General features: G+C 36.8%; 1 protein-coding gene across 3 annotated transcripts in view; it reads right to left on the bottom strand.

Annotated features, from left to right (window-relative positions):
- The window catches only part of LOC128985880 (sodium-coupled monocarboxylate transporter 2-like), a 54,447-nt gene extending 32,288 nt beyond the window's left edge, over window positions 1-22,159 (bottom strand). For all 3 annotated transcript variants that reach the window (XM_054405841.1, XM_054405842.1, XM_054405844.1), the window contains exons 1-5: window positions 22,070-22,159; window positions 14,409-14,602; window positions 12,825-12,984; window positions 12,264-12,329; window positions 10,527-10,578 (exon numbers count right to left, since the gene is read on the bottom strand). In XM_054405841.1, the coding sequence (XP_054261816.1) occupies window positions 10,527-10,578; window positions 12,264-12,329; window positions 12,825-12,984; window positions 14,409-14,602 (472 nt within the window). In that variant the 5' untranslated portion in view covers window positions 22,070-22,159. The remainder of the gene's footprint in view (window positions 1-10,526; window positions 10,579-12,263; window positions 12,330-12,824; window positions 12,985-14,408; window positions 14,603-22,069) is intronic.

Raw genomic sequence — 22,159 nt, 5'->3', positions numbered from 1 at the left:
CGTTTTCAAATTTTGCATGGTGATAAAGACCATATCGGTGAGTGCCAACATCTATATGGCGTTAAAAAAGTCTCTCAGGAATCCGCCCCGCTGGGTCTCAAAGTTTCAATGTAATCCTTATGGAAGCAGTATTTGACACATAAACAAAGGCATATGATCAGCTGTTGACTTTTGAATGCAGTAGATAAATAAATAGCTGATAGCATTATTTCACAGATATTAGAACATAAACGGTGGTATGGATCATAAATATAATCAAATGACGACACTAGCTTGAAGTCCGTGACGTAGGAAGTGGTGAAGGAAGTAGTAAATGTAAAGAGTCTGGAGTGTGGAAACAACTGTGACGATTAGATTTAGGTAGGTATCTGCATTCCTAAAATTCTATGGGAAGGGAGGAAAACGGGTCCGCGACGTAGGAAGTGGTGAAGGAAGTGGTCAATGCGAGCTGTCCGGAGTGTGGGAACTGTTTATGACGATTATATTAAGGTATCTGCAATCCTAAAATGCTATGGGAAGGGAGGAAAACAGGTCCACGACGTAGGAAATGGTGAAAAAATAGTCAAGGCGAGCTGTCCGGAGTGTGGAAAGGGTTTATGACTATTAGGTTAAGGTATCTGCAATCCTAAAATTCTATGGGAAGTGAGGAAAACGGGTCCGCGACGTAGGAAATGGTGAAGGAAGTAGTCAAGGTGAGCTCCCCGGAGTGTGGGAACTGTTTATAACGATTAGATTAAGGTATCTGCATTCCTAAAATTCTATGGGAAGTGAGGAAAATGGGTCCGCGACGTAGGAAAGGGTGAAGGAAGTAGTCAAGGTGAGCTCTCCGGAGTGTGGGAACTGTTTATGACAATTAGATTAAGGTATCTTCAATCCTAAAATGCTATTGGAAGGGAAGGAAACAGGTCCGCGACGTAGGAAATGGTGAAGGAAGTAGTAAAGGCGAGCTGTCCGGAGTGTGGAAACTGTTTATGACGATTTGATTTAGGTATCTGCATTCCTAAAATTCTATGGGAAGGGAGGAAAACGGGTCCGCCACGTAGGAAGTGGTGAAGGAAGTGGTCAAGGCGAGCTGTCCGGAGTGTGGGAACTGTTTATGACGATTAGATTAAGGCATCTGCAATCCTAAAATGCTATGGGAAGGGAGGAAAACAGGTCCACGATGTAGGAAGTGGTGAAAAATAGTCAGGGCGAGCTGTACGGAGTGTGGAAAGGGTTAATGACTATTACGTTAAGGTATCTGCATGCCTAAAATTCTATGGGAAGTGAGGAAAACGGGTCCGCGACGTAGGAAGTGGTGAAGGAAGTAGTAAAGGCTGGCAGTGCAGAGTGAGGGAACCGTTTGGGCAGTTAGATAAATGTATTTAACACTTTGATAATTTAATCGTCTTTAGGTTTCATTCATCCAATAGATCTTGAGGGAGCCTTCGACGTAGCCTCCTGTTCTCAGTTGGTTGGAATCATTCAGTGTACAGTTACATGACTGTGTTTATTCCCACTGTTGTTTGAGGTTATGGTTGGAATCATACAGTGCACACTTACAAAGTGATGTGATTTGATTGTGAAAGAATGGCAAAACGATACAAAACTTTAGATGAACATGTTATGAAACTGTGGCAGGAGTTTATGTCTGATGACGAAGATGAAACAGATAGTGAAGAATTACGTGAAGTTGATGAATATCAACCAACACACTCAGAAAGTGATGTTACAAGTGATGAAGAAGCAGAAAAACATGTTAAAAAGAAAAGGAGAATTTCCAAGGGTAAACAGCTAGAACCTACTACTAACAGAGAAATTATAGACGTACCTGATTTGGATATATCTGTTCCAAGTACTTCCAAAGCATCATCTATTGGTTCTATCAGTGACACAATTGATCAAGTTTTACAAAACCATAATGATTCAGATCTGAGCATTTTAGCCCTAGATGATAACTTAGATATTGACCAAGCTAACTATGATGGTCTGATCCCTATAGTCCTAGATCATAATATAGAACCAAATCAACCAAAATCGAGTAGGCCTAACCTAAATCCTACTGATCTATCTGAAACTATAAGTAGACCTTCAGACGAAGGAAATGCTGTAGATAGCGATCACAACTATGCAATACATAACATAGAGACTAGAGAGGAAAGGGACACAATTACAGAAACCATTGAAAGAGTCATAGCAGATGCGCAAATTGGCTTTTCTACACCAGATGCAGATGTAGAAGGCATCAAATGGGACAATGTTACCGGGGATAATTTGAAGCATTTTGTTTTTTCTGAGCAAAACCCCGGTTTAAGTCAGACTGTAATTGAAGAATTATCTGGCAAGACTGCTTATGAAGTTTTTAAATACTTCTTAAGTGACGAACTTCTGCAATATATTGCAGATCAGACTAACAGATATGCTGAGCAGACCATTGCTAAGGGTATAACTCCAAATGCCAGGATAACTCGCTGGAAATCCACAAATATCCTCGAGTTGGAAAAGTTCTTTGGCATTTATTTGTGGATGGGACTCTGCAAGTTCCCAAGTATACAAAGTTATTGGTCTACGAAAAAAATATACAACAATGAGATGAAGAAATTGATGTCACGAAATCGTTTTCAACTTATCCTCAAGAACTTACATTTCAATGACAACGAGAACATAAATTTGTCGGATCGTCTTAGTAAAATTACTCCACTACTTGATATTGTCAAGGAAATTTATAAGAAAGCTGTTGTGCCAGATGAGACAGTATGTATTGATGAGACTCTCATTCCCTTCAGAGGCCGCTTGAAATTCAAGCAATATATCCCAAACAAACGACATCGTTTTGGAATAAAGTTATTCAAACTATGTGTGCAAGGTGGGTACACTTATGACTTTAGAGTGTATTGTGGAAAGGAAAAGGGAAAATCTTCTGTCGCAACAAAAGTTGTCATGTCACTTATGTCGAGTTTGCTTGACAAGGGTCGAACACTATGCACTGACAACTGGTATACTTCTGTAGCACTGGCACATGAGCTACTGAAACGCAAAACTCATCTGCTTAAAACACTCAAAAGTAACCGAAAGAATAACCCGACTGACGTTACCAAGGCCAAACTAGAAAAGGGAGAGACAATTGCTCGAGAAAGTGATACAGGCATTGTAGTGCAAAAATGGCGTGATAAGAGGGATGTGCTAATCTTGTCAACAAAACATACTGATGAAATGGAAACCATTCAAAGACGAAATGACACCATCCAAAAGCCGAAAAGTATCCTTGATTATAATAAAAGCAAGGCTTTTATAGACACATCTGACCAAATCAAGGGGTACAACTCATCGCTTCGTAAAGGTAATAAGTGGTACAGAATAGTAGTTTTCATTACTAGACTGGAAAGTGACTCATTGCGGGGAGAGATGGCATTTTCGCGCGAGGCGAAGCCGAGCGCTGGAAACGCCATCGTGCCCCGCAATGACACTTTCGAGGCGAGTATTGAACATTATTTTTCATTACGATACCGAAAACTTATAAAAACATGAAAATTTTCGTTTATTTAACTTAGAATTAAGAGAAAAAACCGAACTAATGAAAAAAAAAACTCAACTCTGAATTATTAATAAGTGCACGGAAAAAACTCATAACGCTAACTTTCCGTGTGTATGTACCTCGACATAAGCACGGAAACTTAACGTTATGAGTTTTTTCCGTGCACTTATTAATAATTGCATGGCCAATAGTTTGAGGAAAAACAGACTATTTTGGGTAAAAAAAAGTATCTTTATTAAATTAACTACAGAACAAGCTGATGAATAAACAAATAAAGAAAGAGACCTTTGATGATTACATAGGATCAACACGCTGATAAATCTTTATTAATGAAAATGAAAATGTATGTTAAAGTCGCAGTTTTGATTTTCACTTATGTTTAACATTTTTTGTGGTAGCTTTAGGTTTTTTCTCATTTCTGCAACATTGACTTCCGAGTGTGTTCCATCAACTTTATTATTTTCTTGAATGAAATTGCGATTTTGCACAGTATCTTCTTCTGATGAAATTACATCGTCGATTGTAAAATATTGTTTTGAAACCAGATTCACCTCTTCATCATTGTTAGAAATGTTATTGAGTGGCAGTGAATCCAAAGAGGAATTGTTGTAATTTGAAATTGAATTAGTAATGTCTCTGATTGGAAGTAAATTCAAAGAGGAATTGTTTTGATTTGAGATTGAAGTACTTGGTTTTGAAAAAAGTTTTTTAGACACATCAATTTTTCTATTTATGGACTCCTCAATGTAACCTTCAGCAACGGTTGCACTTTTCCAGCCTCCGTGCCTCTTGAGTGTGAGTAAATCCGCTCCCCCTTCCACCAGCATTGACGCGGATGTGCGTCGAATAGCATGACCTGTGTAGGATTCAGGCTGTTCTAGCTTAAGGTACTGGGCGACCTTTTTGGGAACATCCGAAATCGTATGACTCCCGACATGTTGTGCTACGCACTTGCCTTGCCTGAAGCCAACAAAAAGTCTAGGGCTCGTCATTTTTGATGGGCGTAAAGACAAATATTTACGTACTAGCTGGCAGGGTTGATACGTACATTCATCGTCTGTAATGATGAAACTTCTGCTAGCATGTGTTTTACCATCTCTCAATGTAACCTTAATGAAACTGCCATAATCTTTTACGTCATTTATGCTAAGGCGTAATAGATCATCTCGCCTAAGGGCTCCAAAAATGCCAAACGTCAAAATTACTTTACTTAACAACCATTCTTTGTCGGGAGCGTTGATCATGAACTGAGAAATTTGATCAGATGTAAAAACATTCGCTTTTTTAGGTTTGAAACCAACAGACTTTTTCTTTAAAAATGCAACTGTTTTTGGAAATTTTAAATTTCCAAGATTTTCTTTTACTTTTAAGACATTTTTAACCATTGAATACTTGCTCCACAAGGTGCTAGGTTTCATAGTTTTCGACAGTTCTGACATATAGACTAGAAGTATGTCATCATTAACCTGGCTAGGTTTAATGTTTTCTTTTTGACACCAAGTACAAAGCTTATCGTATTCATTTTCGTATCTTAAACGCGACACATCAGGCAATAATTCGTTTGTTACACTTACCGCTCTGTTCATCAAAGTTTCAGGAATATTATCCATATTAGTACACATAGTTCAAAGAATCTATCTCAACAAACATAACCTAACTGACAATGTCAATATATAAGCGAGGAATGTGTTTTCAACAACAATACAATCAGCTGATCTGACTGCACCGCAAAATCCCATAGCGGTTACTTTCCGTGCAGTACATACGCACGGAAAGTTAACGTTATGTAACTTTTCCGTGCAGTAGCGGGAATTACCTATTTTCTTATCTCATTTTACGTTTAGAAAGTGTACTTTCGTGTGTAGAGTAATGAAAAATTAGCTTTCGAAGTGCTAACCGAAACCAATATAGTTAACGCTCTTCATGTTTTTAACAAACTTTCAGAAAAGAAAATAAGCATCACAGACTTCAAAGAACAAGTTGTTGAAGGACTAACCAGAGTAAATATTGTTCCTGCGCCTGGTCCTGAGCCCCAAGAGGACGGTCAACACAAGCTGGTGGACACTGGAAGAAGTGCAAGAAGGAGATGTCACAGATGCTATGAAATCCTGTCAAAAGACGAAGGAAGAACATATGCAATGAGGAAAACTCCGCAGTCAAAGTTGTTGCGACGCATGCAACAAGAACTTCTGCTTGGAGTGTTTTTTTTCTTGTCCATAAGGCTATGCCGGTATTGTAGTTTTCATTGAGCTGAGACAGACAATTTCTTGAGAGAAATTATTGCAATAAATCTGTAAGTAAAGACACTAAAAAAAAAAAAATATTTTTCAAGTTTACTTTTTTTATTATTGTAGTTTTCATTGAGCTAAGAGACAATTTTTTGAGAGACATTTTCGCAATAAATCTCTAAGTAACGACAATTAAAAATTAAAATATCCAGAACTAGCATGTGAGTCCAACGTGGTCTCACGGGGCAAGAGAGTCCTTACCCGGTGTGAGACCACTATGGATTCACATGGCACTCAAAGTGGTAATACTTAAATGCTATGAGAAGGGAAGGAAACAGGTCTATGACGTAGGAAATGGTGAAGGAAGTAGTAAGGCTTGCAGTGCAGAGTGTGGGAACTGTCTTTGGCAATTAAATTAATGTTTCTGCAATCCTAAAATGCTATGGGAAGAAAGGGAAAGAGCTCCACTACGTAGGAGGTGGTGAAGGAAGTAGTAAAGGCGGGCAGTGTTGAGTGTGGGAATGGATTAATCTGCAAATGAATTTATTTTAATTTAATTTAATTTTAATTGATTTTATATGATTTTTTTTAATTTATCTGCAATGGAAATAATGCTATGGGAAGAGACTGTAGGTTAAAATGATTATGAAGCACGAATCGTTACATATTTCGATACGTATTCAATCGTTTACAATAGAAATTTACAACTGAGTTGACAACAGCTGAGTTTTACTCCATAGAGGCTAAAAACGAATTTTATCCCCTAAAGAGTGAAAATGCTACTTTAGACCTGCAACTAACACACGCACCAATGACGACTGTTTTTACTGCAGTATGACAAAAACAATATAATATGAACCCTTGATGACTCCGCTCAATTTTGTGGATGCATCTGCGAACGCCACCTAGTAATAGCCCTTTGCGCTCTTTTGGAGTAGCATGTATCAACACTTTGAGTAGCGCTCTGTCCTTCCTCAAGCACAACATGATGATAACTAAATTATTTTGTTTTCCTATTTTGTTTCGGCACGTACACAAAATGGTTATCATCATCTGGAAATATATTACTCTGTATTCGCATATCGTCAGGTGTTGATTGTTTCAGATCTATCAATAGGTAGCCATGTGGTTTACTTATTGCATCGGCATACCTCGATAAATTTTGAATTTTCTGGATGGATTTGTCTAGCTTAGCACTTGATTTGCACCCTATCTCTAGGATTCTTAAAACAAACTAAGTAATGCGCATTTAGTGATATGTCTCTCTGGCCACGTCCTTGGTGAAAAATATTTTGAGTTATAAAAAACACACTTATGTTCCTATGATGACAAACTTTTGTAAATAGATCAACCACTATATTGTTTGTTTCTCGTATCATATCATCTATTACCACAAGTATCGGTTGATCACCATCAAAGTCTTCAATGTTTGGCAAACCTTCGAAGTATTTTATTTTTGAGTTTGATAAATTACCAACTCCTCCTCCGCCACTACCATAATGCCAGTATATGCTAGAGAATAATGTGTCACACATTTCTGAAATATTATCAATAAACCTTAAAACAAACACTGATTTACCACTACCTGAAGTTCCCGCCACAATGGCGGAGAATGGGTGTAACTACTTCAAAGTCATACTAACTACTTTTTTTTTAAAGAGGTTGGCGGCCTCTTTTAACCTTGCATTTGCCCGTCCACATAGACTAAGCGCCCGTGCGTGGATCGTTAACAGCAAAGCAAGGAGTGAGCCGGTGCAGTACAAAGGTGAACTGTACTGATAAAATGTTATCGGCAGTGACCAGGATCCGAACCCACGACATCGCTGCCTTGGGCCCGAAGTCCGCGACGCTACCGACTGAGCCACCGACTCACTAAACTGATACCAATCACTCATTGCTTTAACTATAGTATTACCTTCGGGTATAAGTCAAGTGTTTATGTTTGCAAATAAATCACAAATTTATTACTTACGAAAACTATCAAAATCTACATTGGTTATTTTAAGAATATATATATACATTTTTTATTTTTATTTACGTCTTGATGTTTTCTTGCTTTACAATATTTACACAAATTCCAACGGAGTGAATGATGTGCCGGGCCTGAGTGAGTGTTTCACCAAGCGAAGGCGATCTACGAAGCCGTTGTTGTAGCGATCGATGTAGGTATTGCTCACAACATCATTGAAGCGTCTCGGCAGATAGACTCTCAGGTAGTAATCGTCTCCCGCCTGGCCCTCCAGGATGACGATGATCGTCTCGCCGAATGGTTCAACCACTCTCTCCATCATCGTTATTAGGTATGGAACCTTATCAATCAAGTCGGTCAGTCTACTTCCTCCACCTTGGGGATAAGGGTTAATAGGTTACTCAACCTAGCCTTCTCCTCGTTATCCCTAGGTTGAGCTAACCATCCCTCATTCAGTTCTGTTGTTGCCTCCAAATGTATTTTGAGCAACTCCTCCATTGACAGCACATTGATGATGTACTGTTGGTCTTCCTCCTCCTCCTGCTCGACGGCACTATCCTCCAACTCCAATTCATAGCCAATCCTCGCATCGATGACATCAGCACTGGCGATTACCTCTTCATCCGTGATGGATGAATTGCGCTCACCATGCGTCTGCTGAGTCGCCGCGGTCCTAGCAGTCTCCAATTCGGCGTTTTGTCTTTCCACTGCTTCATCAGCGGCAGCGATGAGTTCTTCATCGGAGAACATGTTGTCTGTGAATGCTTGTAGTGTGGAAGCGCCGTAGCCACTCCCCTACACCAGCGCTCCAAGCGGCAGTGTTATGAAACACACACACGCGCGCGCGCACACACACACACACAGGGAAGGGGAGGCATATCCTCCGCCAGTTAGTACTTTCCCCCTGTGTCAACAGATGGATGGTGTCTAGACATGGGATTAGTGTGTGGGAAGCAACATCACGATGATTTCTCATTAAGATGAAAAGAATAATTACATTAAAAAAATTGAGGAAGGGGGAGGAGTACCCTCTGCGACCTACAACATGTGTATTAATTGGTAATTACACATTGTCGAAAACAAACTAATTGTAATTACTTATAAAAAAATGTTAATAACTCATTACAAATAAAAAAACTAATAGTAAATACTCATAAAAAAAAACTCATTACAAAAAAAATAATTGTAATTACTAATTACCTCTGGTCCCCCTCCGCCCCATATACAACTGAGTAATTACAGCTACTAACATCCTTGTTCATTGTTTGTGGGAATTTTCATATTGTAGGTGTTCTTCATTATATAGGATGATAACGATAGTAAAAGTTTTTTCCTCTATTTCTTCTACTTGGTGGCATACTATGACTTTCCAATGTTTCCATGTTTAAAAAATCGGTTCTTTCAAATGATTGCTCAAGAAACACAGTACCATGTCAATTCATTTTTCTTATTTGGTAAAATATATCACATTGCCCAGGCTTTTTCGATTTGTTACATTGTAATATGTACGAATGAAAATTAGAGTAGTAAATATTAATTTCAACAAAATCAGTAAATGTAACCTATGCGTTTCGTTGTATCTAAAAATAAATAACAGCAATTAAACTATACAGCTTCGATCAAAATGTAAACAATTAGGTTCTTCATAAGGATAACATGGGATTTTTCAAAGCCACTGGGGCAGAGCCCGAGGGACTTTTTTTCAAAAATGTAAGGCCAGTTTGCAAATCTCTTTCCAATGAGACGTCAATGAATAAAATCGGTTATGAAATGGCGAAGGAGTTCAACCGACAATCTTCGTGGTCGCGTATTAATTATATAGATGGCGTAAACTATCGTACGTAACTTGTCCAAAATGTGTGTACCGGACTCGTATGGTAATCCTATACTCGACTTCGTCTCGCACGGGAACGACCACACTCGTCCGGAAAACACTTTTTTCAGGACTAGTAACGTAATATACTATTTTAGAATTAATTGTATAATTACTTTTCAAAAGACGACAAGCACAAAAAGATAGGTGACATATTTGTATTGACTTTTACATATGTTCCAGTATTCTCGTATTAGATGATGAGGATACCCTTAATTTGGATGGGAAAGTAAATGGGTAAATGTAATGTCCGTATTTGGGCTGGTCATCTGGGTGTCTTCCACTTTGCGGTCAGTCCATTTTCCGGTTAAGTGTAGAAATGCGTGGGAGTTGAGGAGGTTCTAGGGGGTAGAAGGTTTCCATTTTAAGGTCAGGTTTTTATTCCTAGAATACATGACTATACTGAATGAATAGTAGTTCCACTTATATAGAGCAGCAACAGTTCTTAACTTTGTACAGATTTTGAGGTTTAGATTTTAATGAGAATTAATTGATAGAGCCTTTTTTTATAATCACGACTAAATCAAAATATATAAATCCATACAAAAATCCGAATAGTAATGAATCTGTTTAAACAATTACAAGTTAATATTTTATACAGTATACAGGATAAAATACAGGTCATTACAATATGACCTTGGAAATGACGCTCAAAAAATTACAAGTTAATGAATAAAACTACAATATATTACAACTTAGAGTTCCTACCTATCCAGAGTGTTAACACCACATTTCTAAGAGTAGATTTATCAATGGAATTCGTTGTTTTTAAATAAAAATAACTTTATCTTAGGCCTAGCACAAAACTGTACGGTAGAGGAAACACGATGTCAAAGATGCCAATAAGCAATATAAAAGCTTAATTGTGGCGGTATGTAAAAACAAAAAAAAAAAATAATAATTAATTAATTCATAAAACCTTGTATATTTTCTAAGACCCACCTTGACTAAATGCTAAAGCAGGTACGTAAATCACCATGGGAATATACAGCATCTGGAATCATGAATGGAAAATATAAACCTTGTTGAAATGTGTAACAAATTAAGTATATTGATTGGTGTAGGCGTTTGAGCCATGTTTTATTACAATATTTTCTATTACAATAGGACAACATAAATTTGTGATTATTCTGTTAAAGCTGTCGCACATTCGATAATCATGACTAAGGTGTCAATGATGGAATGGAATAAAAAAACAAGAGCAAAATTGAGTAGATTGTACACGAACTAAAGAAGAAACTTTTGGCAAAAAGCCTAATAGCCCGGCTTGGAAACAATAAAATTCTTACCCGAGCACTTGTGCCTACAGCAACCTCCATACAAGAAGATTGTTCTAATTGGGATTCTGACATATTTTTTAACAATACATTTATGAAAAGTTAATCTCACTATTTCTTGTAAAAATTTTTAAGTTTGCTCGCGTAAGACTTAATTTATCACCTACAGAACTTAATTTGGCTTAGGTTTAACTTTGTCACATCAGCGCTCCAATTAACAAGAAAATGGACTTGAGTTTATTGGGAAAAGATTGGCGATCGCCTTTGGTTGCAGAGGTCATTAGTCGAGAAAGATTCTTTTGATAAGAAACTCTATCAAAGTAGTGTATGTCAACGAGATGAATGAAGAACAAAAGTATTGTTATATTTTTTCACGTGACAGACTTTGGAAAATACTGCCTTGGCTTTCACGGGTTTTGCAGGGTTGTTTAAATTAAGAACATGAAAGGACATTTGCAATGACGAGATGATGGTTTCTGATTCGGTTCTTGAGGTTTGATAATATCCCAACTAAAGAAAAAGGAAAAGTTTGGACAAGCTGGCACAGTTAAGAAATTTGTTTGAAAATTTTGTATAAAACTATAAAAACACGTAATAGTCAGTGATTTTGTTACAGTATACCAAATTTTGGAATCATTTAAAGGCAGGTGCAGCTTTAGACAATTGATGAAGTCAAAGCCAGCGAAATAGATACAACATCAAAGGTTATGTTATGGGTTGCGCTAGAACTTCCTACACTGCAAATCTCGGTTAGCAAGCAGCCGGATGGACGATTCATCACTGATAATTTAACAAAAGAAGTTATAGTAAAATAACTCACAAGAATGTTTTTCATACGGGTTTTTCGCTATTAAAATGTTTTTTATTCATCATTGTTTATTGTCTGTAATCCCGAAGGTAACTTCCGTGAGGTTCTTTGTTGTCCAAAGAAATTCAGTGGAACGGATCGGTTTGAAAAATAAAATATTGTAATAGTAACAGCATTTTGGGGCTAATACTGTTTTCTGTTATTCCAGTCAAGCGTTGTTATTTACTTTTGTTTTGTAATTTCGGGTTTTTATGTAATTAGGGCAGACTATATACTAATGATCTGGATTTGAATTTAACGGAATTTAAATTATGAGTATTATAAATAGATTGCAACACATTAAACTTTATCCTCTGGACTCCAAGGCATTAAAAAGATTTTCAACTTCACACTTGCCGTTTTGAAGGATTAATTTTTTACCACATCTTTTGGGACGAACATTATTTATAACTAGTTTTTTTCTCAAAGATATTTCCACTACAAATTACTTTTTACATTCCAATTTTACATTAAAAATGATATGAGTAGGGGGTTGTAATAAAAATGTGTACAACTTATAAGTAAATCTGACGGACAACGTTGACAAATACTCACCATTTTCAGTAGGAAAATGCCTGATCCCATGATGCAAACGGCTTTGTTAAATCTCATGTTTAAGTACTATAAAAGCAGAAAAATTACAAATTTAATAATATTCATCACTCTTTACTATAGACAACACTTTATATTTTACAACCACATAGTCCAGAAGAAGTGAAAATAAAATGTTATCACATAATTGTTTAAAGACAATTTCCCTGTAAAAGGATGTCAAGTAAAAAAATAATAAAAAAATTACTAAAAAAAATTCTTAATTTTAAGACTAAGCTCTTTTAGAATAACTTTACAATTCTTTAGACGATAGTACTGTTCATTTTGGTGGAATCAAACCATTAAACATATTTAAGTAAATCTAGTTCTATACAGATTAAATAGTTAAAATGATGTTAAATAATTCCAGTTAAAAGCTCGTTTAGATATAATAATAACACTAAAAATATCACTCATGAAGAAACATAAAAATACACGGAAAACGCAGTTTTTAGGTTCTTAAACTTTTGTACTTTTGCATAAGATCTATCACAGTTAATAAAAAGTAACATAGGCAAAACTCACCTCGTAGGATGAAGTAATCTTGAGTTTAAAAAAGACGGGGAGATACACATAGATCATCGTGACACTGACAAAACAGTCAGAGAAGACGATTGCCCAGTACTGTGTGCCGTATACATACATCTCGGCTGGGATACCGAGCAGAGAGATGCCGGAAATATAACTAAAACATACGAGAGATAAAACATCGACGTTCGACACCCACTATGCTTTCGACTCTAATAGTCACTAGCCTAATAATCTTTTAGTTGTATTTGTTAAGAGCTTAGCGTTCTTCTTTCACATAGACCTGCAACACAGCATTGCTACCAAATCGTAGGTTAGTTGCGTGACTTTACCAGAAGGGATTTTATTTCTGTATTGTCTGGATTCAAGAAGTATTCCCATAGCCTATAATATAATATCTGCTAGAATTTAAAGTACCTATAATTCAATGTTATCAGTACACTAATTTTTTTCTTTGTTAACTTAATAATTATTGGGTTGTTGAAGTGTAACATTTTGCCGTTGGTCATCAATATTCAATATAACAGAGGCTGTCAAAAAAACTTTTAGGGCTAAATTTTGAACTTTAATTTTGATATTTTAGTAATTGAATTGATAAGTGCTATTTTTAATTTAGTTCCAAAGGATTAAATATTTAGATTTTGACATTATAAAATATCACGTTACGTTACAAGATAAATCTTTTAAGGGTGTTGTGCCCAATTATATAATCGGGAAAGGTAATTGGTTAAATAAGAGCCTTTAGGTCTATCTATTAAGTATGGATTCTTCAGAGAAACCTATGGAAAAGCATGCTTCCACCTCACGGAACTACCTCTACTCCAAGTACTTTACTGAAACCATGCAACTGTAAAAAATTGTACCAAGGCAACTTACAGCTGTTTTTACAACTTCTGTACAAATTATAAAACTCCCAAAACACTTTTACACACGTAGAAAATCATATCATGATCTCGAACGGGCTGACTTGTAAATTGGGGTCATGTTGTAGTATGATAAATGCATTTTCTTAACCTATTTAAACCTTCTCTTGTGCTTATAGACAGTACTTTTCGACTTAAGTGATTTAATTTACTAAATTCTTCGTTTAAAGTCAATCTTTTTAAATATAGCATACTGCTTGGGTACTTATATATTTTTTGCTAACTCGGAAACTTTATATTATTTTAAGATAAGTATTATGATGTGTGTTTAGTTTGTTGAACAATCACAATAACGCACTGTACTATTCGTTGTTTGAAGCGGGAGTGTGTTTTATAGGGAGCAAACCACAGATAAGGGATTTTTCTCATTAAAGGGAGATAAAATGTATAACACCATGCCGTTTACAACATGTTTCTATCGTATCTAGTTCGAGCGATGTTTTAGAACGCACCTCCGTGTTCCCCCCTCCCCCCTAACCCTTAAAGTTGTGCTTCTGCTGGGAGAGTGACAACATCAGGTTTCGTCATCTCAAAGACGCCCCGAAAAACCACCAAATGTTAAAATGCATGACACATTCAATGCATACTCAACCCCTATAGATGCTTAACTTTGGTAGCCAACTATGCCACGACCTCAACGAAAAGTTTGACAATATACCTGGCAATGAGGGACATGGATATTGGGAATATCCCCATAGTTCGGCCTCCCATGAGGTATTCGGCTGAGGACGCCTGTTTGTCCTTGGCGAGGATGGCAAAGTAGACGCCGATGAGGACAGATAACACTAGCATCGCTCCGAACACGGTGTAATCCACCCAGTCGAACAAACGCTCCTCCGGTCGTAGGGGCATCTGAAAACAAGACATTTTACATTTGGCATTCATAACTAATAATGCATTTATTATAGATTCTTCTTTCATAAATGGCAACGCTATCTTTAATAATCCAATAGGAACGATAGTTTAACCAACCTCAAAAATAAATTATGACAAAGGGGTTGCATTTCAGTAAATATCGCTTAACACTTTTTGTCTCTAGTATTTGAGTTTATCTTGTATAACCCTTGCGTACTGAGCCTGATCACCTCTTGATTACCTTTGGTCAAGGCCTAGGTCTCGTATAAATTATTAACGTTACCAGTTGTCCTTGTTTTGTGTTAAGAGATATTCAACTAATTAAAGTATTCTTGTACACTATTGACTGTAGCCTATGTCATTAAAGAGGCCTATGAAGCAAGGAACTAAGGAAAGTGCAGGAGAGACACAACAATCTTGCCGTGATAAACAATGGTTAGGTTAAGTCAAGTGGGCCGTTGTGCTAAGCCTTGTGAACTTTGAATTGGAGTGATGAACACTTAAAACAAATGCATAATCATTTAACGAAAATTCTTGTGCCTTTGAACGTTTACTGTAATTTCAAAATCTCAAACAACTAAAGAATTGTACAGGATTTTGGTGCTGGCGCAGTCATGTGGGAATACATTTCCACGGAGAGTAGTTGCCAAACTAACTTATGAGATCGGGGACCTACTGCGGATTGGCCTACCACACTCGGACGCCATCCCACCATGGGTCTTGCCTGATGTCGATGTCTACCGCTGCTGTCATCCGACCACACTACTTGGCCTAGCGATGCGGTTGTATACTGCAGCGACAAACCCGATAAGTGACAGAATAATAAATAGGGATGCTTCAAATTGATCTGGGCCTACATTTACATTTAAAACGCAAATATCCTAACTCTTTAGTAATTTTGTCAATTTAAAGAAAATTGTAATTTTGTCCTTTTAGTTTAAAATGCTGTCAGTACCTCAGTTTGATTAATTGTCAAATCTTGTCTTTTGGTCTTCTTGGAAATAACCTAAATTACGTAAGAGTAAAGTTATATTTTAGGAAACTATACAATCAGAGAACAAAATGTAGAAATGTAACATCATAGAAGTGCAGTTTATATCTTGAAATTACAAAAGAAGCTAAAATTTGCACTAAATGTAGGAAGGAAATCTCAGTTTTGAAGAATATCTTAAGTACCAATCAACGTTGCTCGGCATTACTTGATTGGATTTCCAGTACGTATTCAGACAGGGACCCTTAATTTTCTTCATCAAATATAATCTATATATATAAAATCCAATGTATGTTTGTTTGTTTGTCCTTTATGGACTCACAAACCGCTCGACAGATTGTAATGAAAATTTCAGGCACTATTTAGGAGCATTATTAAGCATTATTCAAGGATGGTTTGTATGAAGTTTGGTGATCCATCAAAAGGGCTCCGCCCCAGTGGCTCTGGAATTTCCCATGTTAACCTTATGAGTAATCATATTTAAATGGCATTAAAGAATCTTAACAGCTGGTTCAACTAAACAATTTGATTCTGTGATGTTCAATAGCATTAAAAAGTTAATAGGCTTACCAACAGGGTGCAGCGCAATTATTATTTTTTTAATTTATGACAACAGCTAATTTGCAACCAAAAATAAAATCTAGTACATCTGGAGGCGAGTTAGCGTAGTGAATGAGCTAACCTGAAGGCAAGTGAGCGCAGCGAACGAACTCCAACCTAAACGTGAGTGAGTGTAGCGAACAAACTTCAACTAGCACGCGATTGCGCCATGCGAACGAGCTCATCTTGAAAATGAACGAGCATTTGACATAAACCCACATTAGGACAGGACGACGTCTGTCGGGCCAGCTAGTAGTAGATAAAATGAAAACTTCTCTCTTGGAGCAAGAAAAGTCGCCCATTAACGAAAGGAAAATCCAATCCAAGCTGTATGCAAAAACTATAACAAGGAAAATACACTGTGATGTAAAACGAAAACTATTTGTAGAAGCAGATTCATCATCGCCATGAGTTTTGCAACCAGTTTTCTGCCTCAATCGTGTTAAGAAATAAATTACACTTACTTGCCTCCCTGAGAGGAAATAAGGATGATTATGAAGGAATTCAATGCACCAAATTACATGATAAGACAGGCTGATAAAATCCCAGACACGGTAAAACGCTTTCAGAGGATGGTGTAACTACAATTCATTCGTTTGACCTATATGATGGACTCAGCAGATCAAATACCCGGCATGAAAGATTATGTATCGGTTTTTGAGGCAAATGGAAACTTAATCAAAATATGAAAACGTATTCTGAGGGAAGCTTATACTTTATTAAAGACGTATTAAAGTAGTACACCCCGCCCCCTGAATCAGCAGCTTCATTTTTTCTCATCCAAGGAAACCGTATTTATTATGGATCTCAGTAACGGACGTCCCTGTTAAGTTGGTCCTACAACGCCTATTCTAAGGTTTTACGCCCTTAATCATAACCAATTAGGCCTGTGTGTTACGTGAAAGAGATTAAACGCGGGCTTCCACAAAAAAAAAAAAAAAAAAAACACTTCAGAACAATAAAACAATTAAAACGCAATTTTTTCAGGTACAAATGTATGTTTTTAGTTAAGTAAAATAAGATCGCCTGCAAAAGTTGCTCCAACTGCATTGGTGCAGCAGGCGCCGTTCACTCATATCCTTTCTGCGTCTTGAAAAACGGGATCGTATTTCATCGCGTGACATTTCGAAATTTCAAGAACCTTAACAATTAGCCAATCTACAGTTGTAAGAATATTAAAAAAAAAAAAAAAAATCATCCTTACCATATAGTATTTTACCAACAATTCCGTTCAAATGATGTCTTAATGCGAACTGCGTCTTGTAATCGGATGCAAGGTCAAATTCAAAATGATTCTGCCTTTTTATGAAAGGTTGTAAGACGGTTTCACTTGAGCCACAAAACGCCCGACGATCGCGGAACGCCGCTTCTGGCTGTTGTGGCACGAAAATCGCAGCCTGGCGCAGAAAAGAAGAGCCCCATTCACCTAAAACATTGGAGCGCGGCGTGCCTTTCACACGAAGTGGCGTCTTTTTGCGTTTGACGCTAGAACACGCTGCAATCGCCTGCAATGGCTCTGTCCTCGACAATTTTGGCGTTTGTAGCTGGTTATTGCATCTCAGACAGTTAAATTAACCAGTCACCCTGTTTTGTTCTGAAATTTCTTTTGCCTTTTATAATATTAAGTTATGACTTTGACACAGACCACTTAGCGTAGAAATATAGTGTAGGCCAGTAGAGTTGGACCAAGAATGTTAAGATTACTTAAATAAACATTTGAAGTTCGAAGCTTGGGAAGATGTGGCATCTACTATGTGGCCAAACTACGAGTTGAAGGGAACCAAAGAAACGACTGAGATATATAACTAAAATATTTGAATCAGTGAGTTGAAAACGCTACCTAAGTCAAAAAAGTGGCCATTTTGATTAGTCATCGATTTTTAATTCTTAGGAGTAGACACAAGTCTGAGTGCAAAAAGGGACCTCATTCAAGCATTATAAATGTTATATTTACAGCACAGTTTTACGTGTTGAGAGGCAAAAGGTACCTCAGTCAGTGACTCAAGTACGTTTTACTTCTCAACTCTGCTTTGTACTCTGTGTTCAGAAGACAGTCAGCTGTCCGTAGTTTCTTTCACAGTAAGCTGTATTATTGTTGATTGTTTGATACATTGAAGGATAGCTAGTTGTTAGGTTATTCCTTATGAGCTTTGAACAACAACTATGCAAGAGGGTAACGATAATAACCAAAAGCGAGGAAGGAAAAGGCAAAGACATCCAGAAACTTACAAGAGGAATATGAGAAAAGAGAAAATTCTTCGAGGACAAGAGCCCAAACAAAATTAAAAGCAAAGGGCGATAACGTAAGGTTGGTTCAAGTTCAACTAAGGAATAAAGGAACAAAGATAAGAAATTGACAAAATCAGAAATTGAGAGGCTGGAAGAGTTAAAATTTCGGAATTGGAAGAAGGTAGATTGTACATCTAGGGATGAACCTTATGTTGAGCCTCTCTCTGGGCCAAAAGATGAGTATTTTTCAGAATGTAAAACATCTACTGATGTATTTTTAGTTTTTGTAGAGACCCTCCTTGATCAAATTGTTACTCAAAGTAACTTATATGCCCGTCAAAAAGACCCTAACAAGGACCTGGGGATGACTAAAGAGTGGCTAATGACCTTTATTGGTATTAACTTCATAATGGGGTATCACAAACTCCCAAGTTGGAAACATTATTGGAATACAAATAGAGACCTAAATGTTTCCGTTATATCTGAGGCAATGTCCAGAAATAAGTTTGACGAGATTCTGCACAATTTGCACTTGAATGACAACCTACGGGTTCCTAATGACAACAAAGATAAGGCCTATAAAATTAGACCTATGATAAATAATTTGAATGACAGATTTATTGAATTGTATAGCCCAACAATAGGGTTAAGCGTCGATGAATCGATGATAATATTTAAAGGTAGGTTTTCAATGAAACAGTACAATCCCCTAAAGCCCATAAAAAGGGTTTACAAACTGTGGTGTGTAGTAGATCAGCAGGGCTATATAGGGGAAGGTGTTGTACCTAGGGACAGTAGTGGTATTTCCTTTTCTTTAACATTTTTTTCAGAAACCAGGATCTCTTAAAAATGCCACGGAGCAAGGAGAAAAAGAAAAGAGAGCAGCCAAGTAATGCGGCCTTCATCTCTGCAGTAAAAGATGTTGTGGAGAACCATTCTGTTCGTGGGGCTGCTGAAAAGTACGGAATCTCCAAGTCAGCGCTAGCAAGACATGTATGTTTCTGCATTCAAAGCTTCAGGCGCATCGTCCTATGAATATGCTCCTAATTATGATGTGAAAAAGGTGTTTACTGAAGCTCAGGAAACTATGCTAGTGGAATATATGAAGCAAGCTGCTTACATGCATTATGGCCTCACCATTCTTGATCCACGCAGACTCGCTTACCAGTTTGCAAAAGAAAATGAAGTTAAATATCCCACAAAATGGGATGAAGATAAATAAGCTGGAGAGGGGTTGGCTCTTTAGGCAAGGGCATTCCTCTGAACTATCATTACGTAAACCTGAGGCAACTAGCCTATCTAGGGCTACCTCTTTCAACAAACACAATGTTGGTCTATTTTTTGTAAATTATATTGATGTCCTTGGCCGCAGCCAGTTCGGTCCAGAAAGAATTTACAACTTGGATGAAACAGGCCTGTCAACCGTTCAGAACCCACCTAAGGCATTAGTCCCTAAAGGTGTAAAAGCTATTGGAGGTATGACATCTGCAGAGTATGATTTTTGCCACATTTTCTAAGATTGATTATTAAGGTAAAGAAATATGATTTTTTCACCTAGTTTATAAAAAGTGTGAAATCACGTTTGCATTCCTCTCACTCTGGTATTACAAAAACGAGGGTGTGGGGTAGGGAATCCTCCACCCGCCGTTAGCTGTCTTCACGATGGTGAAGAATTTAAGATTATGATTGAAAACTGCATAAAAAAACTTGACACCACATGACTTCATTGTTTTCCACAAGTAAAGAGCATCTGCCAAGTGTATCCAACTATGTTTATAATAGATAATAATGTATTTCTTAAATGGAAAAAGTTTACGAACATTTAATTGTATTCTTGGAGGGTCATATTTGTGGGAGTAGGGGAGTAAAAATTACCTGAGCTACTAGTAGATTACCCCCCCCCCCAAAAAAAAAAAAAAAAATCCTTGTACTATTCAATTTTGAAATGAGCTATGGTTAAATTAGTTAACGTTACGTTCTTAATGAAGTTGGACCGCCCTAACAACATACGAGTAAAAATATTGTGGTTTTAATTTTAAGAATTTATATTTTAAATTATGGCAAACGAAAAAAGTAAATATTGAAAAATATTCAACTAAAGAAGAAGAGAAGTTGTGAAACTACAGTAAGTATGCAGAGAGCTAGGAGAAGTTGAAAGAGGAAAAGGGCAGAAGAAAATCAATAAATGAAATGCCACCCCAACATCAAATAATTTTCAGAAAACAATGGAAGCAATGTTAGAAAATTAAACTATATCAGCAATCTGACACATAAGAAAAGAAGCTGAGAAACTAAGTATGCAGAGAGCTAGAAGAAGTTGAAAGAGGAAAAGGGCCAAAGAAAATCAATAAATGAAATGCCACCCCAACAACAAAGAATTTTCAGAAAACAATGGAAGCAATGTTAGAAAATTAAACTGTATCAGCAATCTGACACATAAGAAGAGAAGCTGAGAAACTAAGTATGCAGAGAGCTAGAAGAAGTTGAAAGAGGAAAAGGGCCAAAGAAAATCAATAAATGAAATGCCACCCCAACAACAAAGAATTTTCAGAAAACAATGGAAGCAATGTTAGAAAATTAAACTGTATCAGCAATCTGACACATAAGAAGAGAAGCTGAGAAACTAAGTATGCAGAGAGCTAGGAGAAGTTGAAAGAAGAAAAGGGCCAAAAAAAATCAATAATAGAAATGCCACCCCAACAACAAAGAATTTTCAGAAAACAATGGAAGCAATGTTAGAAAATTAAACTGTATCAGCAATCTGGCACATACTTTCTCCCATTAGCTTGTCAACAGCCTTTAAAATGGGTAACCGGTGGGAGAAACTATTATATTTTATATGGAAACTCACAAAAGATGAAACAACTTTTGAACCGTAATTTTTTGAGCAATGTACAGTTGCACTATTTTGTTTAGAATTATAAGGACCATAACGTATATAATTTTACTTAAAACCGGCTTTTATCTCAGTATCTTGGCTTTTTTCGATCCCATCAGTATCAAGCTCTAGATGATGTTAAAACAAACCTCCAAGACAATAAAATATATAATGCGACTTTCCGAAAACCTCGAATGTAAATACAAAGAAGAGGCCCAACCGGCTCACTTTGTGGGTTCTAAGTCACTATTGTCACTAAACACAGTTGTAGGATATAACAAAAGTACTCAATGAAGAACAATTAAAATCATTTTGCTCAATATCAGAATGTTTGAGACATGACAGCTCGGACTGTTCCCAACTTACACAACATAAAAACCCGTCCTAAATGTAGTTCACTTCTCATTTGTATATTAACTTTTGTAAGGTCTTTGATACTAATATAATTAAGATTCAAAAGTGTAAACTGTACCTTTTGCAGTAAAATATTTTACGATTTTGAACAGCCGTAATTATCCCATTGCTTAATAAAATACCCCATTATCAGTATTTTAAGGGAAATTGTAAAAGTAAACAGTGAAAATAAAAGATCTCTAACGGGACACAGCACAAAGAAGCTTTCTATCTAAAACTAGTTTATACTGCAGAACACATTTCTTTCTCTTTTTATCACTAAAAACTGCATATACGAAATATAGAATACCCGTTGCAGCGCTAAACGAGTCAAAATATTGAATATTTTGTTATAAGTTGATTAGTTACTGACCTCGTGAGTGATGAGTGATACTACGTCGGTGTCAAGATGTCAAGATGTCGCGGAGAAGAGTACGATCTGAGGACTCCCACTGCCGCCACT

Source organism: Macrosteles quadrilineatus, unplaced genomic scaffold, assembly GCF_028750875.1.
Source record: "Macrosteles quadrilineatus isolate MER2022 unplaced genomic scaffold, UCM_ALF_1.0 Scaffold_2__2_contigs__length_208266976, whole genome shotgun sequence".
In the NCBI taxonomy this organism is placed as follows: domain Eukaryota; kingdom Metazoa; phylum Arthropoda; class Insecta; order Hemiptera; family Cicadellidae; genus Macrosteles; species Macrosteles quadrilineatus.
Note: the sequence above shows the minus strand (reverse complement) of the source record. Positions and strands in the feature narration are given on the sequence as shown.